At 37.0% G+C, this 19,178-nt stretch overlaps 1 protein-coding gene across 21 annotated transcripts in view; it reads right to left on the bottom strand.

The window, feature by feature from the left end:
* EIF4G3 (eukaryotic translation initiation factor 4 gamma 3) overlaps positions 1-19,178 on the bottom strand; it is a 343,452-nt gene that overhangs the window by 143,238 nt on the left and 181,036 nt on the right. For all 21 annotated transcript variants that reach the window (XM_080801932.1, XM_080801933.1, XM_080801934.1 and 18 more), the window contains 2 exons: positions 7,446-7,625; positions 6,768-6,882 (listed from right to left, as the gene is read on the bottom strand). In XM_080801932.1, coding sequence (XP_080658058.1) covers positions 6,768-6,882; positions 7,446-7,625 — 295 coding nt within the window. The remainder of the gene's footprint in view (positions 1-6,767; positions 6,883-7,445; positions 7,626-19,178) is intronic.

The following is a 19,178-nucleotide window of genomic DNA, read 5'->3' as shown; positions in this document are numbered from 1 at the left end:
GAGAGTGGATGCAGAGGGAGAAGGAGTCTCCCCACTGAGCAGGGAGCCTGATGAAAGACTCGGTCCCAGGACCCTGAGATCATAAGCTGAGCCAAGGCAGATGCTTAACTGACTGAGCAACTCAGATGTCCCAGAATGGAGTCTTTTAACTATGTAAATTCTCACTCTTTTCTTTTTCTTTCTCAGTATCACTGTCACTGTTAACTGCATCTCTTTGCTCCCAAACCCAAATTTTCACACCTTGGGCCATCACCTCTAGCATTTGCCTGGAAATAATTTCAGTCTTCATGAGGTATTTTTCTGATACAACAGGCATCAAAATATTTAAGAAACACTGATGAGAGAAAAACTGAAAAGTAACTGATTAAATACTACACATTAGTTATTTTTCAACACTATAGAAACACTCCAAGAATTATAATGTATTAACAGAATTTTATGATCTTGGTTATTGAACTTCAGTAAGGATAAAAACATTCTTTGAGAATCATTGTTCAAGATTAAAACTGAATAGAGGAGTAAAATATTATTACCCTAGAGTGAACTGTAAGCTAAGCACAAAGAACTAAGACTTCAGCGAAACAGACTGTCCAACTCACCAACTCCACCAGTAGGGCAGGAAGGAAAAAGACTAGGATTCTTTCCTTACCAATTCTGCCAGAGGAAGGCCCTCTGCCCTAGAAGATAGGACTGCTGTGCTTTAGAACAGAGAATTAGGATTCCATTCCTTAAACTTGCTTTTTTTTTTTTTTTTTAAGATTTTACTTACTTATTTGATAGAGATACAGCGAGAGAGGGAACACAAGCAGCGGGAGCGGGAGAGGGAGAAGCAGGCTTCCTGCTGAGCAGGGAGCCCGATGCGGGGCTCGATCCCAGGACCATGGGATCATGACCCGAGTTGAAGGCAGATGCTTAACGACTGAGCCACCCAGGATCCCCTCCTTATACTTGCTTTTAACCTGAACCCAAGATTAGGAAGAAGAGGAGGAAGAGTAAAGGGGGACGAGGATCAGAGGGAAATGAAGAACTGGGAATGGAAGGGTAAAAGAAGAGATTCCAAAATGAGAAAACAGGAAGGGGGATGTTTATATCCTCTAGACCGTAAGGCCAGAATAGCTGCCCTGAGGTGGTACAGCTGAAGGACCTATAACTGATGGGAACTATTGGATCAGAACTTTTAAGTCTGATAAAAGCATACTAACTAATGATAAGCCTTAAAACTAAAATATCTGCCCAAATAATGAAAATAATCTAAGCCTATCAGTAGAGGACTGGATTATACATTGTGATTCATGTATGATCATGTATGATTCATTCACCTAAAATATGTTATGTAGTTTGAAATTCTATAGGTAACGAAATGGAAAGATGTCCATGAATATACTGTGAGATAGGGGAAAAAATACCAGAAAGTTTTAGAACATTATAAATAGTATGTGACCATTTATATTAAAAATTTGCTTAAATATAAATGGAAAAGTATATATTAAACTGTTAAATCATTATTTCCTTAGGGAATGGAGAAAGGGAAAAAACTGGCTACTTCAAGTTTATACATTCCACATCATTTATATTTTTCTCACTAACTTGTTTACTTTCGTAATGAAAAATTATTTTAAGATTGTTTTGCTCATCCTAGCCTCAGCAATCAGACAACAAAAGAAATTAAAGGCATCCAAATCGGCAAAGAAGAAGTCAAACTATCACCCTTTGCAGATGACATGACACTATATGTGGAAAACCCAAAGACTCTACTATAAATCTGCTAGAACTTGTACAGGAATTCAGTAAAGTGTCAGGATATAAAATCAATGCACAGAAATCAGTTGCATTTCTTTACACCAACAACAAGACAGAAGAAAGAGAAATTAAGGAGTCAATCCCATTTACAATTGCACCCAAAACCATAAAATACCTAGGAATAAATCTAACCAAAGAGGCAAAGAATCTATACTCAGAAAACTATTAAGTACTCATGAAAGAATTTGAGGAAGCCACAAAGAAATGGAAAAATGTTCCATGCTCACGGATTGGAAGAACAAATACTGTGAAAATGTCTATGCTACCTAAAGCAAGCTACACATTTAACGCAATCCCTGTCAAAATCCCATCCATTTTTTTTCAAAGAAATGGAATAAATAATCCTAAAATTTATATGGAACCAGAAAAGACCTCAAATAGCCAAAGGAATATTGAAAAAGAAAGCCAAAGTTGGTGGCATCACAATTCCAGACTTCAAGCTCTATTACAAAGCTGTCATCATCAAGACAGTAGGGTACTGGCACAAAAACAGACACATAGATCAACGGAACAGAATAGAGAGCCCAGAAATAGACCCTCAACTCTCTGGTCAACTAATCTTCGACAAAGCAGGAAAGAATGTCCGATGGAAAAAAGACAGCCTCTTCAACAAATGGTGTTGGGAAAATTGGACAGCCACTTGCAGAAAAATGAAATTGGACCATTTCCTTACACCACACATGAAAATAGACTCAAAATGGATGAAGGACTTCAATGTGAGAAAGGAATCCATCAAAATCTTTGAGGAGAACACAGGCGGCAACCTCTTCGACCTCAGCCGCAGCAACTTCTTCCTAGGTACATCGCCAAAGGCAAGGGAAGCAGGGCAAAAATGAACTATTGGGACTTCATCAAGATCAAAAGCTTTTGCACAGCAAAGGAAACAGTTAACAAAACCAAAAGACAACTGACAGAATGGGAGAAGATATTTGCAAACGACAGATCAGATAAAGGGCTAGGATCCAAAATCTATAAAGAGCTTAGCAAACTCAACACCCAAAGAACAAATAATCCAGTCAAGAAATGGGCAGAGGACATGAACAGACATTTCTGTGAAGAAGACATCCAGATGGCCAACAAACACATGAAAAGGTGCTCCACATCACTTGGCATCGGGGAAATACAAATCAAAACCACAGTGAGATCCCACCTCACACCAGTCAGAACGGCTAAAATTAACAAGTCGGGAAATGACAGATGCTGGCGAGGATGCGGAGAAAGGGGAACCCTCCTACAATGTTGGTGGGAATGCAAGCTGGTGCAACCACTCTGGAAAACAGCATGGAGGTTCCTCAAAAAGTTGAATATAGAGCTACCTTATGTCCCAGCAAATTGCACTACTGGGTATTTACCCTAAAGATACAAACGTAGTGATCCGAAGGGGCACGTGCACCCAAATGTTTATAGCAGCAATGTCCACAATAGCCAAACTATGGAAAGAACCTAGATGTCCATCAACAGATGAATGGATAAAGAAGATGTGGTATATATATACAATGGAATACTATGTAGCCATGAAAAGAAATGAAATCTTGCCATTCGCGACGCTGTGGATGGAACTAGAGGGCATTATGCTTAGCGAAATAAGTCAATCAGAGAAAGACAATTATCATATGATCTCCCTGATATGAAGAAGTTGAGAGGCAAAGTGGGGGGTTTGGGGAGCAGGGATGGAAAAAATGAAACAAGATGGGATCGGGAGGGAGACAAACCATAAGAGACTCTTAATCTCACAAAACAAACTGAGGGTTGCCGGGGGGAGGTGGGTAGGGAGAGGGTAGTGGGGTTATGGACATTGGGGAGGGTACCTGTACCCCTGGGGCTAATAATACATTATATGTTTATAAAAAAATAAAAATATATGAGAACAGCCACAAAAAAAAAATTGTTTTTCTCACCTTAAGGAAACTAGGTAAACTGTTTTAATCTAGATGACAAACTGCCTACTTGATGGATTTTGGATCTGCATAAGAATTTCCCAGGGAAGAAAGAATATCTAACAAGAGGAACAGACATCAACAGTGTCTGAGAAACAACTGCCTCTCAATACCCTGTTTTTTGTGAAAATAAACAAATACAGTCTATAATTAATAAAAATAAAGCCAAATACATTATAATACTGTATATACAAATCAGAAAAATATTTCCCTACCAGTAAACTCATCTATATTGTTTCTATATATACTGCAGTAGTATTAAGAGCAATAAAGAGGGCTGGCACAGATTTACAACAGAATTTTAATGACAACATTTTGTGTCAAAAAATTATTTATATGATGTGGGGGCGCCTGGGTGGCTCAGCGGGTTAAAGCCTCTGCCTTCAGCTCAGGTCATGATCCCAGAGTCCTGGGATCAAGCCCCGCATCGGGCTCTCTGCTCAGCAGGGAGCCTGCTTCCTCCTCTGTCTCTGCCTGCCTCTCTGCCTACTTGTGATTTCTGTCTGTCAAATAAATAAAAATAAATAAAATCTTAAAAAAAATTATTTATATGATGTGTAAACAAACAGACTAGAATTCAGTGAGAAGCCTTTCAAAATGATTTTGTGAATTAGAAGATACAACTGCGTAAACCTGGTGATTCACAGACCTGTTCCCCTGGGGCTAATAATACATTATATGTTTATAAAAAAAAAAATTAAAAAAAAAAAGAAGATACAATTGCATTCCCATTACAACATGGGATTGAAAGAGAAAATTCTATGGATTTTAGCATGCTTACTCTGCCAGTCAGTTTCACTCACAGGTTTTCTATTCAATAAATTCTTGATGATAACAACTGTCAATTTTACACTTAAAAAGAATTTTAATTGGGGATGCCTGGGTGGCTCAGTCAGTTAAAGCGTCTGACTCTTGATTTTGGCTCAGGTATGATCTCAGTGTCCTGGGATCGAGCCCCATGTCAACTCTGCCCTCAGAGGAGAATCTGCTTGTCCCTCTCCCTCGGCTCCTCTCCCTGCATGCTCTCTCTCTCTCTCAAATAAATGAAACGAATAAATAACTAAATAAAATCTTTCTTAAAATCGAAAAATAATTTTAAATGGATTTAAATTTATAGAATAAGTACAAAGACACTAAAGTGGTATGAAAACCCTGAGTTCAAACTAACTTCAAGGGGCTCAGAAGGGACGCCAACAGTACTGTCAACATTCTACATCAAAGCTGGGTGATGCACATGTATTATTTTATTTTAAAACACCTATAAGCCACGTGTTGTTTTGAAAATATCAAATATTTCCTAGTAAAAACACAACTTCAGTAAAACCATGTTTCATACATACTTGCAACAAATATTTCATGACATTATGAAGTGTATCATTTTGCAACTGGCAGTCTCACAAGCAATAGTAACCAAGGTAAAAGAAAGGTTTTCCCAGGACGCCTGGGTGGCTCAGTCATTGAGCCTCTGCCTTCGGCTCAGGTCCTGATCCCAGGATTCTGGGATTGAGCCCCGCATCGGGCTCCCTACTCGGCGGGAAGCCTGCTTTTCCCCTCTCCCAATCCCACTGCTTTTGGTCCCTCTCTCAGTGTGTGTTTGTGTGTGTGTGTGTGTGTGTGTGTGTGTGTGTGTGTGTGTGTCTCTCTCTGTTAAATAAATAAAATCTTAAAAAAAAAAAAAAAAGGAAAGGTTTTCGCTTTTCTAGAAGTAGTAAAACCAGGTTCCTTGGCCTGTTTCACCTCAAAACCTAAGGGAAATGTTCTTGGGCTATTCTAATGCCAATTAATTCTGATGTAAAGAATTGAGACACTAAATCTCAATGTTAGGAAATTGGTTAGTGGATACCTATTTATCTAAAATAGATTACACTATCTTAAAAGAACAAGTTAAAATTTTAATATGTCCTTACTGGTAACAGAAAAGATCAATGCTTAGTGAATCCTAAAGTTTAATTTTTCAAGAATTTGCTGATTTTAACTCTTAAAATTCACTTTCTATATAATAAACCAAGTATAATATGTGGTAGAAATTTATGGAATAAGTCATCTTAGTACTGGTTCACAAAGTATAAACATGGCACTTATTTCTCTACATTAAAAAAATTTTGATTTTTTAAGGCATTTTCATTTCACTAATTCTCATAACCTTCCTATGACACAGATCTTATCACAATTTTGCAGAAAAGGAATCACAAAAACACTGAATTATACTCAGGCATCCCACTCCAATACCTTGTCACTATAGGTGTTAGGGATACAGGAGTGAACAAAACAGTAAAATTCATTGCCTTTGTGGATAGTATATTCTAGTAGGAAAACGTTAACAAACGTTTTGGTAAAAGGTGATAAATGTTTGGAGAAAAAGAAATCATGGAAGGGAGATAAGTTATAACTGACCTTTGAACAACACACGCGTTAGGGGCACCCTCTGTTGGCCTGCATGCAGTCCAAAATGCATGTATAAGTTTTGAAGCCCCAAAATCTTATCTAATATAGCTTACTGCTGACTGAGAAGCCTTACCAATAATGTAAACAGCTAACAGATATTTTATATGTTACATGTACTACATATATATATTCTTACAAAAGCGTTAAGCTAAGAGAAAAGATAATGTTAAAGAAATCATAAGAGAAAACACATTTACAGTACCATACTGTATCTATCCAAAAAATTCGTGTTTAAGTGGACCCATGCAGTTCAAACCTGTGATGTTCAACAGTCAACTGTATATTTATTCCATCATCAAAAATCCAATAAAAATCTAAGTAATGATGAGTTAGTTGGTTGCAGATTCAGAACCTTAAGACATGGGTTCTTTGCAACAGAATTACCAGCTCTTTCAGGTGGTGTTATTAACTAAAATAGTTCTGTAATATCCTCTCCTTGTAAATCACTCCCTAAAGAGCTTTTGATTCAGAACTGTTTGCAACATTTTATTTAAAAATTCTTTATACCACTAAACCTCACTGACTAAACTGATCAGCCAAACACAAAAACGAACTAGAAGGAATTCCTCAGTATTTCATACTTACCATAAGCATTGGGGAAGTCCCCAGGTCCTGGTCCAGGATAAAAAGGCCCTGGCCCTGGTGGCTGAACTGGATACTGTTGTGGGGGCCCAACATAAGGAGGGCCACTATGACGGTACTATAAAAGAGAAATTAAAGATATTTATAAATAATATGAAGAAGGCTATTAAAAAAAATAAAGTTGTGTGTGTGTAAGACAATTACTGAAATAAGGTGAAAATTCTTGGTTAAATACTTAAAAAAATGCTTGCTTGCCATCAAGATGCAATGAGGATGAAGAGAAAGATGTGCATTAGGTAAAAACCTTATAGCACATGAGTGCACAGAGAGACATCAGCTCGCTGTAAAATTATTTTAGGCTGGTAGCTTTCAATGAAATTGAATGTTATCACAGGAACAGCATAATTACTGAGTCTGTTTTAGAGCAGATGGATATGTGAAAGGGATGGGGTAAAAGCAAGAAGATAAAAATAATTTCTCAAACATCTTAGAAAAATGTAAGAGAAATATCTCTTATAATATTATGGAAAATGACAAAATAGCCAGACTTACAGCCAATAGAAAAGTTCACATACCACTAAAAACCAATGCCATCACCCACCCTCCCTGCTTCCTCTGATGAGAATTTGGGTTAATTTCCCACTCTACTGCTGGACCACACAGACCTGAGAGATACTTTACCTGTGGAATACAGTACTGAGGACCCTGGGGCACTGGGTACGGCATGGGAAGATGGTTAACCATCATGATGTGCTGATTGGCCTGATACACTGCAGTGGGTGTCTGTGCACCAGGACGAATGGAAGGACTGCTGTTCGGGATGGTAGCTCTAGGAGGCTGTATCTGAGGCCTCTGAAAAAACTGAGGAGGGGAGAAAAAAATATTTATTTTTTTTACAAAGGGGAATATGTAAATTTTACTATCTTGAGCTTTCTCCTTTTGTCCACTAATAGAAGTGTTACCAACTGCATTGGAAATACAATATACACAAAAAGAGGCTAAACTGCATGTGGCTGGGATCACTAAAAATATTCTATACTAGAATATTTTTAAGTCAAGTTTTGATCAGTGCTATCACACATATGAAAACAGTCGGGCAGTCTCACTTTTAAAATGAAGCCTCAGCTATCTTAAACAAAAAATTATATACCATAATTATTAATTTTAAAATGTGTGATAAAATAACAAAAGGAGTAGCTTGTGTTTCTCTAAGTTGTTCTGCTATATAAAAGTACTTATATTAAAAATTAAAAGCAGTCCCCTAAAAAGCTACCATTCAAGTAATTTATAAAATATTTCTAGACATAAAGATTTGCATCTCAGTCTATCGAAGTCAAGTTAAAGTAAAACTATCAGGAGAGTTGTTACATGCTGATTTATTACATGATGGGAATGGCCTTGCTTTTCTAAAAAGTGGAAACCCCATATTAAATTGAACCCAATTTTGCTTTCTTGAATAGTTTGCAATAAAAGTGGAAAATTTAGACAGACTTAAGAATGGTCTGGAAGGAGCAGAACTCAAATTTATCAAATGGCAGCCAGTACCTGTGGTTATTTATGGCTCTCATTGCAGGCTTAAAAGCCTTGAAACAATATACCAACAATAAATTCTCACCGTGAATGCATGTATATTCATCAGCAAACAATCAATCTCACTGTAATAATGATAAGGGAACAGAGTAATAAAGAGGCCATGCAGAACCAGTAGTTGTTACCTGGATGGGTCTGAATCCTCCCTTCAATTATGAAGCAAGAAAGCAGCAGGAAACAGAAAGAAAGCCAATGGAAAAGCTTATAGATCAGTAGGAAGGGGTAGGACATAGCATGCAGCTCAACAAAAATATCTTTCTATTTCGTAATAATAGGAGAAGAAGGAAGATTAGAAAATCAGAATGACAATTCTCCACTTGAGAATTCAAGGACACATGGAACTGAAGAACTGAATCACACTTAATATAAATAAATCCAGTGGCAAAAAATATTCTTATAGTAGCTACAAGTTATTAACAGCTTGAAAGGATATGTCTGTTTTTAAGTACAGTTGGGACTGATTCCTGCTCTTGGCTCTACAGACACCCATTATGTGATTTGGCATTAGTTATTTAGCTTCCCTATGACCCACCATCTTTAATGGAGAAAACAGTTAATAATAAAAGTGCCATTCATTATTTTAAAGTTTGCAAACGTCCTAAGAAAAACTAAACTTTTCAAAATATATCAGGCCCATCAGGAAAGAAATCTGCTCTTCTCAATTAACATGTCATGTAAGAGCCCACTTAAAGCTTTAAAATGAGGAAACATAAAACTAGTCTTAAAATGTTGTTTAACTCCAAAATCTCTTGAGTTGTCTCACAATTCCAGACATGAATATTGATTATGATTGGTCCAAATAAAGCAAGGATGAGCTTTGACCTTTGGGCCCTCTCAGGTCTTATCCTGCCTTACTCTTAAGCATCAAGTCACCCACACATAGTAGAAGAAATTACTTTTTATCTTGTGTTGTTTGGAAGAATTAGGATCCAACGTCCAAGGCTCATCCTCATTCGGCCTTCATAACCCAGGACAAAGAAAGCCCTAAAAAGAGTTAAGTCACAGAAAAGCAATAGACAGTACAGCAGGAGAATGGAGTGGATGAGGGAACCAGATGGGGAAGGCCATAAAGAGTAGTTGATGAAGATGAAAAGAAAGTACAAGAAGCAAAGCTGATAATAGGAATCTGGGCTGGACCACACCAACAACGATAGTCTTGCTGTTATCTCCACTGACACAGTTTTGGTGACAGACCCAAGAATTCTGTTGGCTGCAACCAAGAACATGAACCAGTAAACTTTCCATCCTACACTTCACCTCTCTTAATTACACAGCAGACAGAATCTATTATTCATCAATGCATGTGAGCTGTAAACACACTTCACGAATGAACTTAAGCATTTTTATAACTTGGTTAATATGACAGGAGCCACTAAACTGTTACAGGCCTCAAAGAGAGGACAGTCATTCATCTGCTCAACTTAATGAGCATTACTCCATGCTGGATGCAGTGGACAGAAATCTTACTCCTGTAAGATCCTCTTCCACCAACTCTAGAGGGCAGCCAAGACAAAGAGTATCAAACACAACAGATGATGATCCACTGTAGTTATATTATCACCAAATTTTGTAAGAATATTTATGTTAAGAGTATTTACTGCCTGGTGCACCGAAGAGGCATGGTGTTACTAACTTGTGCAGAGCAAGAAAAGCAGATATGGGCAAAGTTTCTCCATAATTCTAACAGTTTACTGTATGTGAGTCCTTCTCCTGGCACTAGTTTCCAACTCCTCTGCTGGAGTTTTTAATGCCCTGATTACGACAGTTGAGAATACAGCTTATTCAAGGAGGATTCAGAAGCCTGTTTTCTTCAGTGGTTTTAAAAAAGAAATAAACAAGTGTTTCTGATGATGGTGCTAATATTAACATACAGCTGAACCCAAAAAAACACAAAATTTATGGTTATGTGGACATGCAATATTTTTAATAAACTAAGACTTCAGCTTTGAAGCAGTGTAGGAAAGTGTATTCACATATGCACATTAACTAACACTGAAGCTTGATATAGCACTTACTAGCTACCATGTACTACTCCAATTATTTTCCATATATAGTAAATTATTCTTACAACAAACCTCTAAGGCAGGTAGTATTATTAACACCTCCATTAGATATATGGAGAAATTGAGGGACAGGGAGATTAAGTAACTTTCTAAAGGTCTCCCACCATAATTTAAACACAGTCAGATTTAGGTGTATAAACTTTAACTGTTACACACTCTCCTCTCATGAAATGGAACACCCCTCATATTTTCAAACAACTGTTGACAGTCAAAAGATATTTTTTCTAAGGCTCAAGGTATGTGGTGAGACTTTTATCCAACTGCACTAATGGGTAGCATATCCCTCAATTTTAACATTCCTGGTAACAGCAATTACTTCACAAAATTCATGCTTATTATACAGGAAAATAAACTTCTTCTACCTACAACACTCTAATTCTCTATCTCCCTTAAAGTAACTGATACCTGTTCATACGCTTTTACTTCCTCGGTACAACATTTAACAGACCTTTTACTCAAACTCACTGCACAAGAATTTTATAAGGACAGGCTGTCTGGAGCTTATTTTTCACCCTTAAGAAGTTCCCTCCCTTCCTCATTCTCCCTTTCCCCTTCCCCCATACAGGAGATTCTACTATCTATAGGATTAAAAAAGGTATAATGGCTGGAAAGGCAAAGAAATAAAAAGAGAATGTACTAAAGAAATAAATAAAAGAAAGAAAAAGAGAAATAAAAAATTAATGTACTCTCTCCTAACCATTCAATTGTAAATTTAGAATTAGATTTAATAGTGGTACAAGAAATTAAAAATCTGTGGGTGGGCATGGCAGCAAACTACATGTGAATGTGAATGGGCCTTCCCAAACTGCTGCAATGCTTCTGAATCCCTTTTCCTCTCCACTAATCAAACTCTCTGGGATGCTAGATGGAAGGACAGTACAAGCCATTTAGTCTAACCACATACCTAAAATTTAAATCTCTTATTTGACATGCCCTTCAGGTTACGACACTTGAGCAACCAAAGACACAGTCCATTTCATTATTAAATGGAGTTCTGACTTTCTGTCTACTGGCTCCCAATTTTTCTCTCTGTATCATTTTCCCTCTGGTCCAATAAATATTCCTAAAATCACATCAAAGTCAAATCCTTCTTCCACAGAAGTGATAAATCTCTAAGTTATGTGGAGACATCCATCACTGCCAACCTTCACACCAATGTCTATTTTTTGTTCAAAGCCAATTACTACCCTCCATGCCCTGTCCCTCCAACCAACATATTAAATTCCCTCTTCAGTCTTCTCTCAATATGGTCCCACAGTTAAAAGTCTCACTAAATAGAGAACCACACAAATACCCAGGTGGTGTCTCCCTAGAATGTACCTGGCCTCACTCAATAAATTTATCTGTTGCTAAATGAAACAGCAACATCTCTCTCTTATTCTGGCTGACTGTATTTCCATTGATAAAACCAAGAATAACAGGAGCTGTTTTGTCAACCACATTTTACTACTGACTGGTACTGAGTTACAATCTCATAAAACCCTTACGTCTTCTTTATATATAACCTGGCAACAAGTCATGTTCTTCACTTCTGTGTATACTCTTAGAGCTGTGTAATGAAATTCAGATAGGGAATTGTGTATGTTGTTTCTTTGAAAATGTATTTGGCTAATTTCAACCCATCATTTCAGACTGTACAGATACTTCTGGATTCCAAATGTATAATACAAGGTCAAAACCACATAACCATCAGCAAATTTGACAGGCATGTCATTAATCCAAGTCACTGATGAAAATGCCAGAAAAGGCTAGGTAGAGAAAGGAGGAATCATGTACAACATAAGTATCATCCCCAAACTTGATTTCAATCTGTTTTAAGTCTTTTATCCTTCAATGGTCCACTAGTATGCCAGGAGAATGGCAAGGCAAAGAATCAGCTCTCATTTGAGGTGGTACTTTGTGCAACTTTTCCAAAGGGCTTGGATACATTTCTAACAGAGGCTGAATTTAGAGTACTCATGATAGCTAACTTTCACTGTAACATTCTAGAAACCAGAAGGAAAATGTTACCCCTTGGAAAATCCTTCTATAGATGTGATAATTATACCATTACCTAAAGTTTCCTTGCCAATAACATTAGGAATAAATGTTTTTTGAATATGTTGGTAATTCTATCACTTTTCATGACTTCACTCTTTCTAAAATCATCAAAAGACAAGGATGTCTCTAAAAAACTACATAATAATTTGATATTCTCTGAAAGCTACCTATTCATTTTCAGCAACTCGAAAAATCATATTCAATAACATTAGTTCTTCCTATGTGGAAAAAACTACAGAATAATTATTACTTTGCAAAGCAATAAAAGCTATATCAAAAATATGCTTCTGAAATCCCTAGCTTTCTGCAATATATAGTTCAGCCTCCTAGAGGTACAGTAAGATTTGCAATTATGAATTTTTTAGGTTAATATCTTCAAAAATTCTAAAGTACTTTTGAGAAAAATAACAGTGTTATAATTTTCTCACAAGTTGTAAGGGAATAAACAGTGAAGAGTCCATGTAATGGGATATCATTCAAGTATCAACCAGATACTCTGCTGACTTACACCAATTTATAACGAAGGCTATTATATTCTAAATTCTTTCTGTACCTTCCCTGCATGTGGCCAATATCACATAATTTGTTTCATTAAGAATTAGAAGATGTAAATAGCCAAAGGAATATTGAAAAAGAAAGCCAAAGTCGGTGGTATCACAATTCCAGACTTCAAGCTCTATTACAAAGCTGTCATCATCAAGACAGTATGGTACTGGCACAAAAACAGACATATAGACCAATGGAACAGAATAGAGAGCCCAGAAATAGACCCTCAACTCTATGGTCAACTAATCTTCGACAAAGCAGGAAAGAATATCCAATGGAAAAAAGACAGCCTCTTCAACAAATGGTGCTGGGAAAATTGGACAGCCACATGCAGAAAAATGAAATTGGACTATTTCCTTACATCACACACGAAAATAGACTCAAAGTGGATGAAGGACCTCAATGTGCGAAAGGAATCTATCAAAATCCTTGAGGAGAATGCAGGCAGCAACCTCTTTGACCTCCACCGCAGCAACTTCTTCCTAGGAACATCGCCAAAGGCAACAGAAGCAAGGGCAAAAATGAACTATTGGGATTTCATCAAGATCAAAAGCTTTTGCACAGCAAAGGAAACAGTTAACAAAACCAAAAGACAACTGACAGAATGGGAGAAGATATTTACAAACGACATATCAGATAAAGGGCTCGTATCCAAAATCTATAAAGAGCTTATCAAACTCAATACCCAAAGAACAAATAATCCAGTCAAGAAATGGGCAGAGGACATGAACAGACATTTCTGCAAGGAAGACATCCAGATGGCCAACAGACACATGAAAAAATGCTCCACATCACTCGGCATCAGGGAAATACAAATCAAAACCACAATGAGATACCACCTCACACCAGTCAGAATGGCTAAAATTAACAAGTCAAGAAATGACAGATGCTGGCGAGGATGCGGAGAGAGGGGAACCCTCCTACACTCTTGGTGGGAATGCAAGCTGGTGCAACCACTCTGGAAAACAGTGTGGAGGTTCCTCAAAAAACTGAAAATAGAGCTACCCTACGACCCAGCAATTGCACTCCTGGGTATATATCCTAAAGATACAAACGTGGTGCTCCGAAGGGGCACGTGCACCCGAATGTTTATAGCAGCAATGTCCACAATAGCCAAACTGTGGAAAGCGCCTAGATGTCCATCAACAGATGAATGGATAAAGAAGATGTGGTATATATACACAATGGAATACTATGCAGCCATCAAAAGACATGAAATCTTGCCATTTGCGACGACGTGGATGGAACTAGAGGGTATCATGCTTAGCGAAATAAGTCAATCGGAGAAATATAACTATCATATGATCTCTTTGATATGAGGAAGTGGAGATGCAAGGTGGGGGGGTTTGGGGGGAGGTAGGAAAAGAAAAAATGAAAAGATGGGATTGGGAGGGAGACAAACCATAAAAGACTCAATCTCAAGAAACAGACTGAGGGTTGCGGGGGGAAGGGGGACGGGAGAGGGTGGTGGGGAAATGGACATTGGGGAGGGTATGGGCTATGATGAGTGCTGTGAAATGTGTAAACCAGACGATTCACAGACCTGTACCCCTGGGGATAAAAATACATTATATGTTTATTAAAATAAAAAAATTAAAAAAAAAAAAAAGAATTAGAAGATGTAAGCTCTAGAGCTGAGCTGTCCAATACAACAGCCACTCGCCATATTTGATGACTTATAATGAAAGATTCGTTCTTCAGTTGCACTGCACATTTTCAGTGCTCAATAGCCATATGTGGAAACATGTGTCATGAACAACACAGACACATTAACATTTTCACCACCATTACAAAAGTTCTACTAGATAGTAGTGCCATAGAGGATTATGTCAGATGGAAGGAAAAAACCCCCAGGATTCTGTTCAGGGACAGGTGTTCTGTCTGTTCATGCTGCAGACTCTGAAAAATGAGCATCCTTGTAGAATACTTTGCTCACAGGTAAAAACAGGCTGAGAAAGGAGGGAAAGATAGGCAGGTTATGTCACTGTTAAAGAAAATTGACATTTACCCAGAATCTACTATATGCCAGGGACTCTGACAGGCAGGTACTCTGATCCTCATAATCCCCTTAGGAAATAGGTGCAGTTGTTGTAACACTTCAATATTTTATCACTTATGAGCATACTTTATCCATTTCCCAAGATAAGAAATCTGAGGCTCGAAGTTAGTTTGTAGCGAAGCTAAGATTTCCAGTTATGCCAACTCCCAACCTATATTTTTCTTTACTATCTCTGCCCTAACCCTACAACTCTTTGGTGATTAAGGCACTAGATAAACTGCCCATGACTGACTTACATAAGCTCTGAAAAATCTAAGAGGACTGGTCATAAGGCTGCATAAATTCTTGATCTTATTTCCAAGTAATATCCATTAGACTCTGATATGCCAAGTCTGACTCCAGAGGCAAACCTCTAAGCTTACATTTATTTTATTTTCCAAATCTAAGAAACTGCCTAGAGCAATACAAATATTTCTCTAACAGAAACTAAGACTTCAAATGTAACAACACAAAAACCTTGAAGGGTCATAATGAAAAAAATTTAAAAAACAAAAATAAGCCAGTTGTTTTCTTTTCTTTTAATCTTTTAGCAAAAAGAACAAAACTACAACAGGAAAACATGCACAGTTTCACTGTTGTTTGCCACTAGGTAACATATTTCTTTGATGTGAAATACTGTTAAGCTTTATCAAGCTTTATTTGTTTACACTAAATCCAATTACTTCGAATATGGCACACTATTCAACATTTGTCAATATTATGGGAACTAAAATCATGTATCAACACACTGCAAAATATTTTTGTTCTATGAACACTTTTAAATACCAATTCCCTGGTCTTTCTCAAAATGCAGACTACTCAGCCATAGAATATAACCAACACTTGATCTCTGTTGTGAAACCCAAAAGTAAAATAAGGACAGGAACACAAGTAACTTTAAACCACAACTACACAAATTTCAACAACTAAACATGAAATTAATAACACAAGCCAGAATCTACATTATACCAAGTGACTTGCTTTACTTATGAGTGTACGTTCTGTTCTTTCTGTTTCTAATTACCTTGGGATTTTCAAACATCAGAGTAAAAATAGTTGCCATATTTCTAAAGCCATGGGTGTCTGCATATAAAATTACTTAGTACTTCTTCTTTTACCTTGTAAGAAAATTGTTAGTCTAATCTAAAGCTCTCTTCAGGCTACAAAATGCAAAAAGAATGGAACATCCTAATTAATTAATCTGAAAGAATTCCTGTAAAAGCCTAAAACTAAAAAACTAATGGTACTGGAAGAAGACACGGCTGACATAATTCTAACTGGAGCATGGTATCCCTGACTTGAGGGACTCAGTAAGAGCTCTAGCTGGCCACACATAAAGATACTCTACCTAAAAGTAGTTCCAAGAAATACATTCTGTAACAGTTTCTTGATCCTATTCAACTAAAAATATCACTATCCAGAACGTTGTTTCATTTCAATTCAGTTAACTTCATTTTACAAAGAAGAAAAAAAATATATACACATAGGTTCTATATTACTAAACTGGACAATTGTGTTTTCATTTCACAAGCAATTACCTCCAATTAGCTTATCTAAATAACAGTATATTTATTCTTTGTAATGTTTATAGAACCAATGGTTACTAAGCAGTCACAAAAACTTAACGTATTTACAGTTGGACTTTAGAAACAACAATCACAGGAACCATCATCCAGCATCAAATTACTGTGTTTAAAAAAAAAAAAAAGATCAAAGCATGAAAGGATATGTGGTCAGAAAGGCAGCCACTGATGAACAATTCAATAAAGGAGAAATAAGAAATCTATTCACTAAGTCTAACTATTCAAAGCTAATTCTAACCCCTGATTTAATTCTTTCTGGCCAAAGGAAACAATTATAGATGAAAAAAATCATTTGTGCCTTCAATTCACAACAAACCAAAAATAACCTAGTACACAGATGTTTTACCCTTTAAAAATATATTCTCTGTGTACCACTCAATGTTTTTTACCATTTGCTCTCATTATATAAGTTTCTATGTACTGTTTTGTCTTATGAGCATCTCCTTCTCTATGAACCTCTACCTGACTGACTTTCTTTTTCTTTTCCTTCCTTCCTTCCTTTCTTCCTTCCGTTTTCTTTTGAGACATCGGATGGGGATGCGAGGAGGAGCACAGGGAGAGGGAAAGAATCTCAAGCAGGCTCCATGCCCACCAATGGAACCTGACATGGGGCTCGGTCTCACAACCCTGAGATCACAACCTCAGCCAAAAACCAAGAGTGGGACACTTAACCAACTAAGCCACCCAAGGAGCCCCGCTACATGACTTTAGATTTGAGGAGAAGACTGTTTTAAATACAAACGTCAACCATTAATTCTCAAATGGGAAATAGTATCATCTCCATGGGGGTTATTTGGAAATATGTGAAGGTGTTTTTTGTTTTGTTTTGTTTTTTAATTGTCACTGGGGGAATTCTACTGGCATTTAGAGTCCTAAGGTTGCTAAATGAACTGCAATTTACAGGGAAGGATTTCATAACTGGTTATCCCACCCAAAATACCAATACTTATTCCATACTGGAACAAACCAAACTGGACTGTACAGCCATGGATAAAGCAGAGCAAGTTCTTCCTAACAATTCGCTCTCCGCCGCACCACGGCTTCAGCTAGCTCCCGCTCAGCAGTGTCACTTCAACTCCCGGCCCTCCCTCTCCTAGTCTTCCAAGGGGACTAATTCCTACCGCTGGCTCCACCAAAGTTATAGGTTTCCTTAACTCAATTCTCTCTGGTGTTATGAAAAAAATTTAACTGCTATTTAGAAAGGAGGAATGCCAGAGTAAAAAGCAGCCAGCTCTCTGAAGTTTTTGTATCCAAAAGTAACACTCTGGATTTATGATCCATCTCAAGAATCGATTTTCAAGAACTTGTGTCAAAATGTAATTATTTTCCTTGCTAATGAATAAATAGTAAGTATATACACATAGAGAGTTCTACTCTGCTAATGGTTGAAACATGCCATAACTTCACAAGCATCATCCCATAGCTAAATAAAGAACCAATCTGCCAAAACTTTCTTGAGTCATATGACACATGAAAATCATTTCAGAAATGAAATCAACCTTTTCTCACCAAGACTCCTTTAAGTTTTCCTTGGTTTTTGGAATTAAAGAAGACAAAGAGTATCACGAGACTTTAGGCTCAGGAGAAAGTTCAGAAAACAAATTTTCCCAAAGTAGACTTTTTTATAAAGGCTTAACTACAACATCCCTATTTGAGGACCAATGCAATTGAATAGAAATTATAGAAACACTCAGCCTTATATGAAGGAGCTTAGAAATAGTTTTTCTTAATCAGTAGTTTTTTTCTACACTGCTTCTGGAGCAGAGATCTCCCAGGTTTCTCTGTTAGGAGTAGCTCTCTGGCTTGATCCCTGACTAAAATTTAAGCCTTGCCTCCATGACTGTTGATGAAATATTTTATAAAATTTATAATCAACTTTTTTACCTATGGGCTTATCTTCTTTTCAATTATTGGTAATCAATCTAGAATTGTAGTATATGCCAAACAGTGTTAATCACTGTCCTTCCATTATCTCATTTACTCTTCATATCAGTCCTAAGATGGGTACCAGTATTGTCCCCATTTTACAGATGAGAAAACTAAGGCTGAGACCAATGAATAAATTGCCCAAAACCACTCAGTTAGAAGACTCAAACCTAGGTCTAGTTGACATCACACTGCAAGCTCTTAAAGTACTTTAACAACACTGTCTGTTGATACTAAAAAATACCCGAATTTTATTTCTTCATCTAACCCAAAGAATTGCCATCCACTTCACATAACCATATATGCAAAGTGTCCTTAGCACCTCAGAATTTGCTTGGTTTTACATCATCTAAATTGAAGACTTTATTTTGAGAAATAGAGCCTTATATCACTGGTAGACAATGAAATCCTGCAATTACACCATGTCCATTTACTCAATAATAAGAATTCTAACTATGATTAACACAGGTAAACAATGGGTAACACTTCTTTCATTTTATCAAACCATGCTAGGCTGCATAACAGTATCAAAAAACAGCTACCACTTATTGCTGTTTACTATGTGTCAGATGCCTAAGGAATCTTATCTCTAAAATGGAGGGCATTTATTCCCGTTTTCCATATGAGG

This window comes from Martes martes (assembly GCF_963455335.1).
Source record: "Martes martes genome assembly, chromosome: 4".
Classification (NCBI taxonomy): Eukaryota; Metazoa; Chordata; class Mammalia; order Carnivora; family Mustelidae; genus Martes; species Martes martes.
Note: the sequence above shows the minus strand (reverse complement) of the source record. Positions and strands in the feature narration are given on the sequence as shown.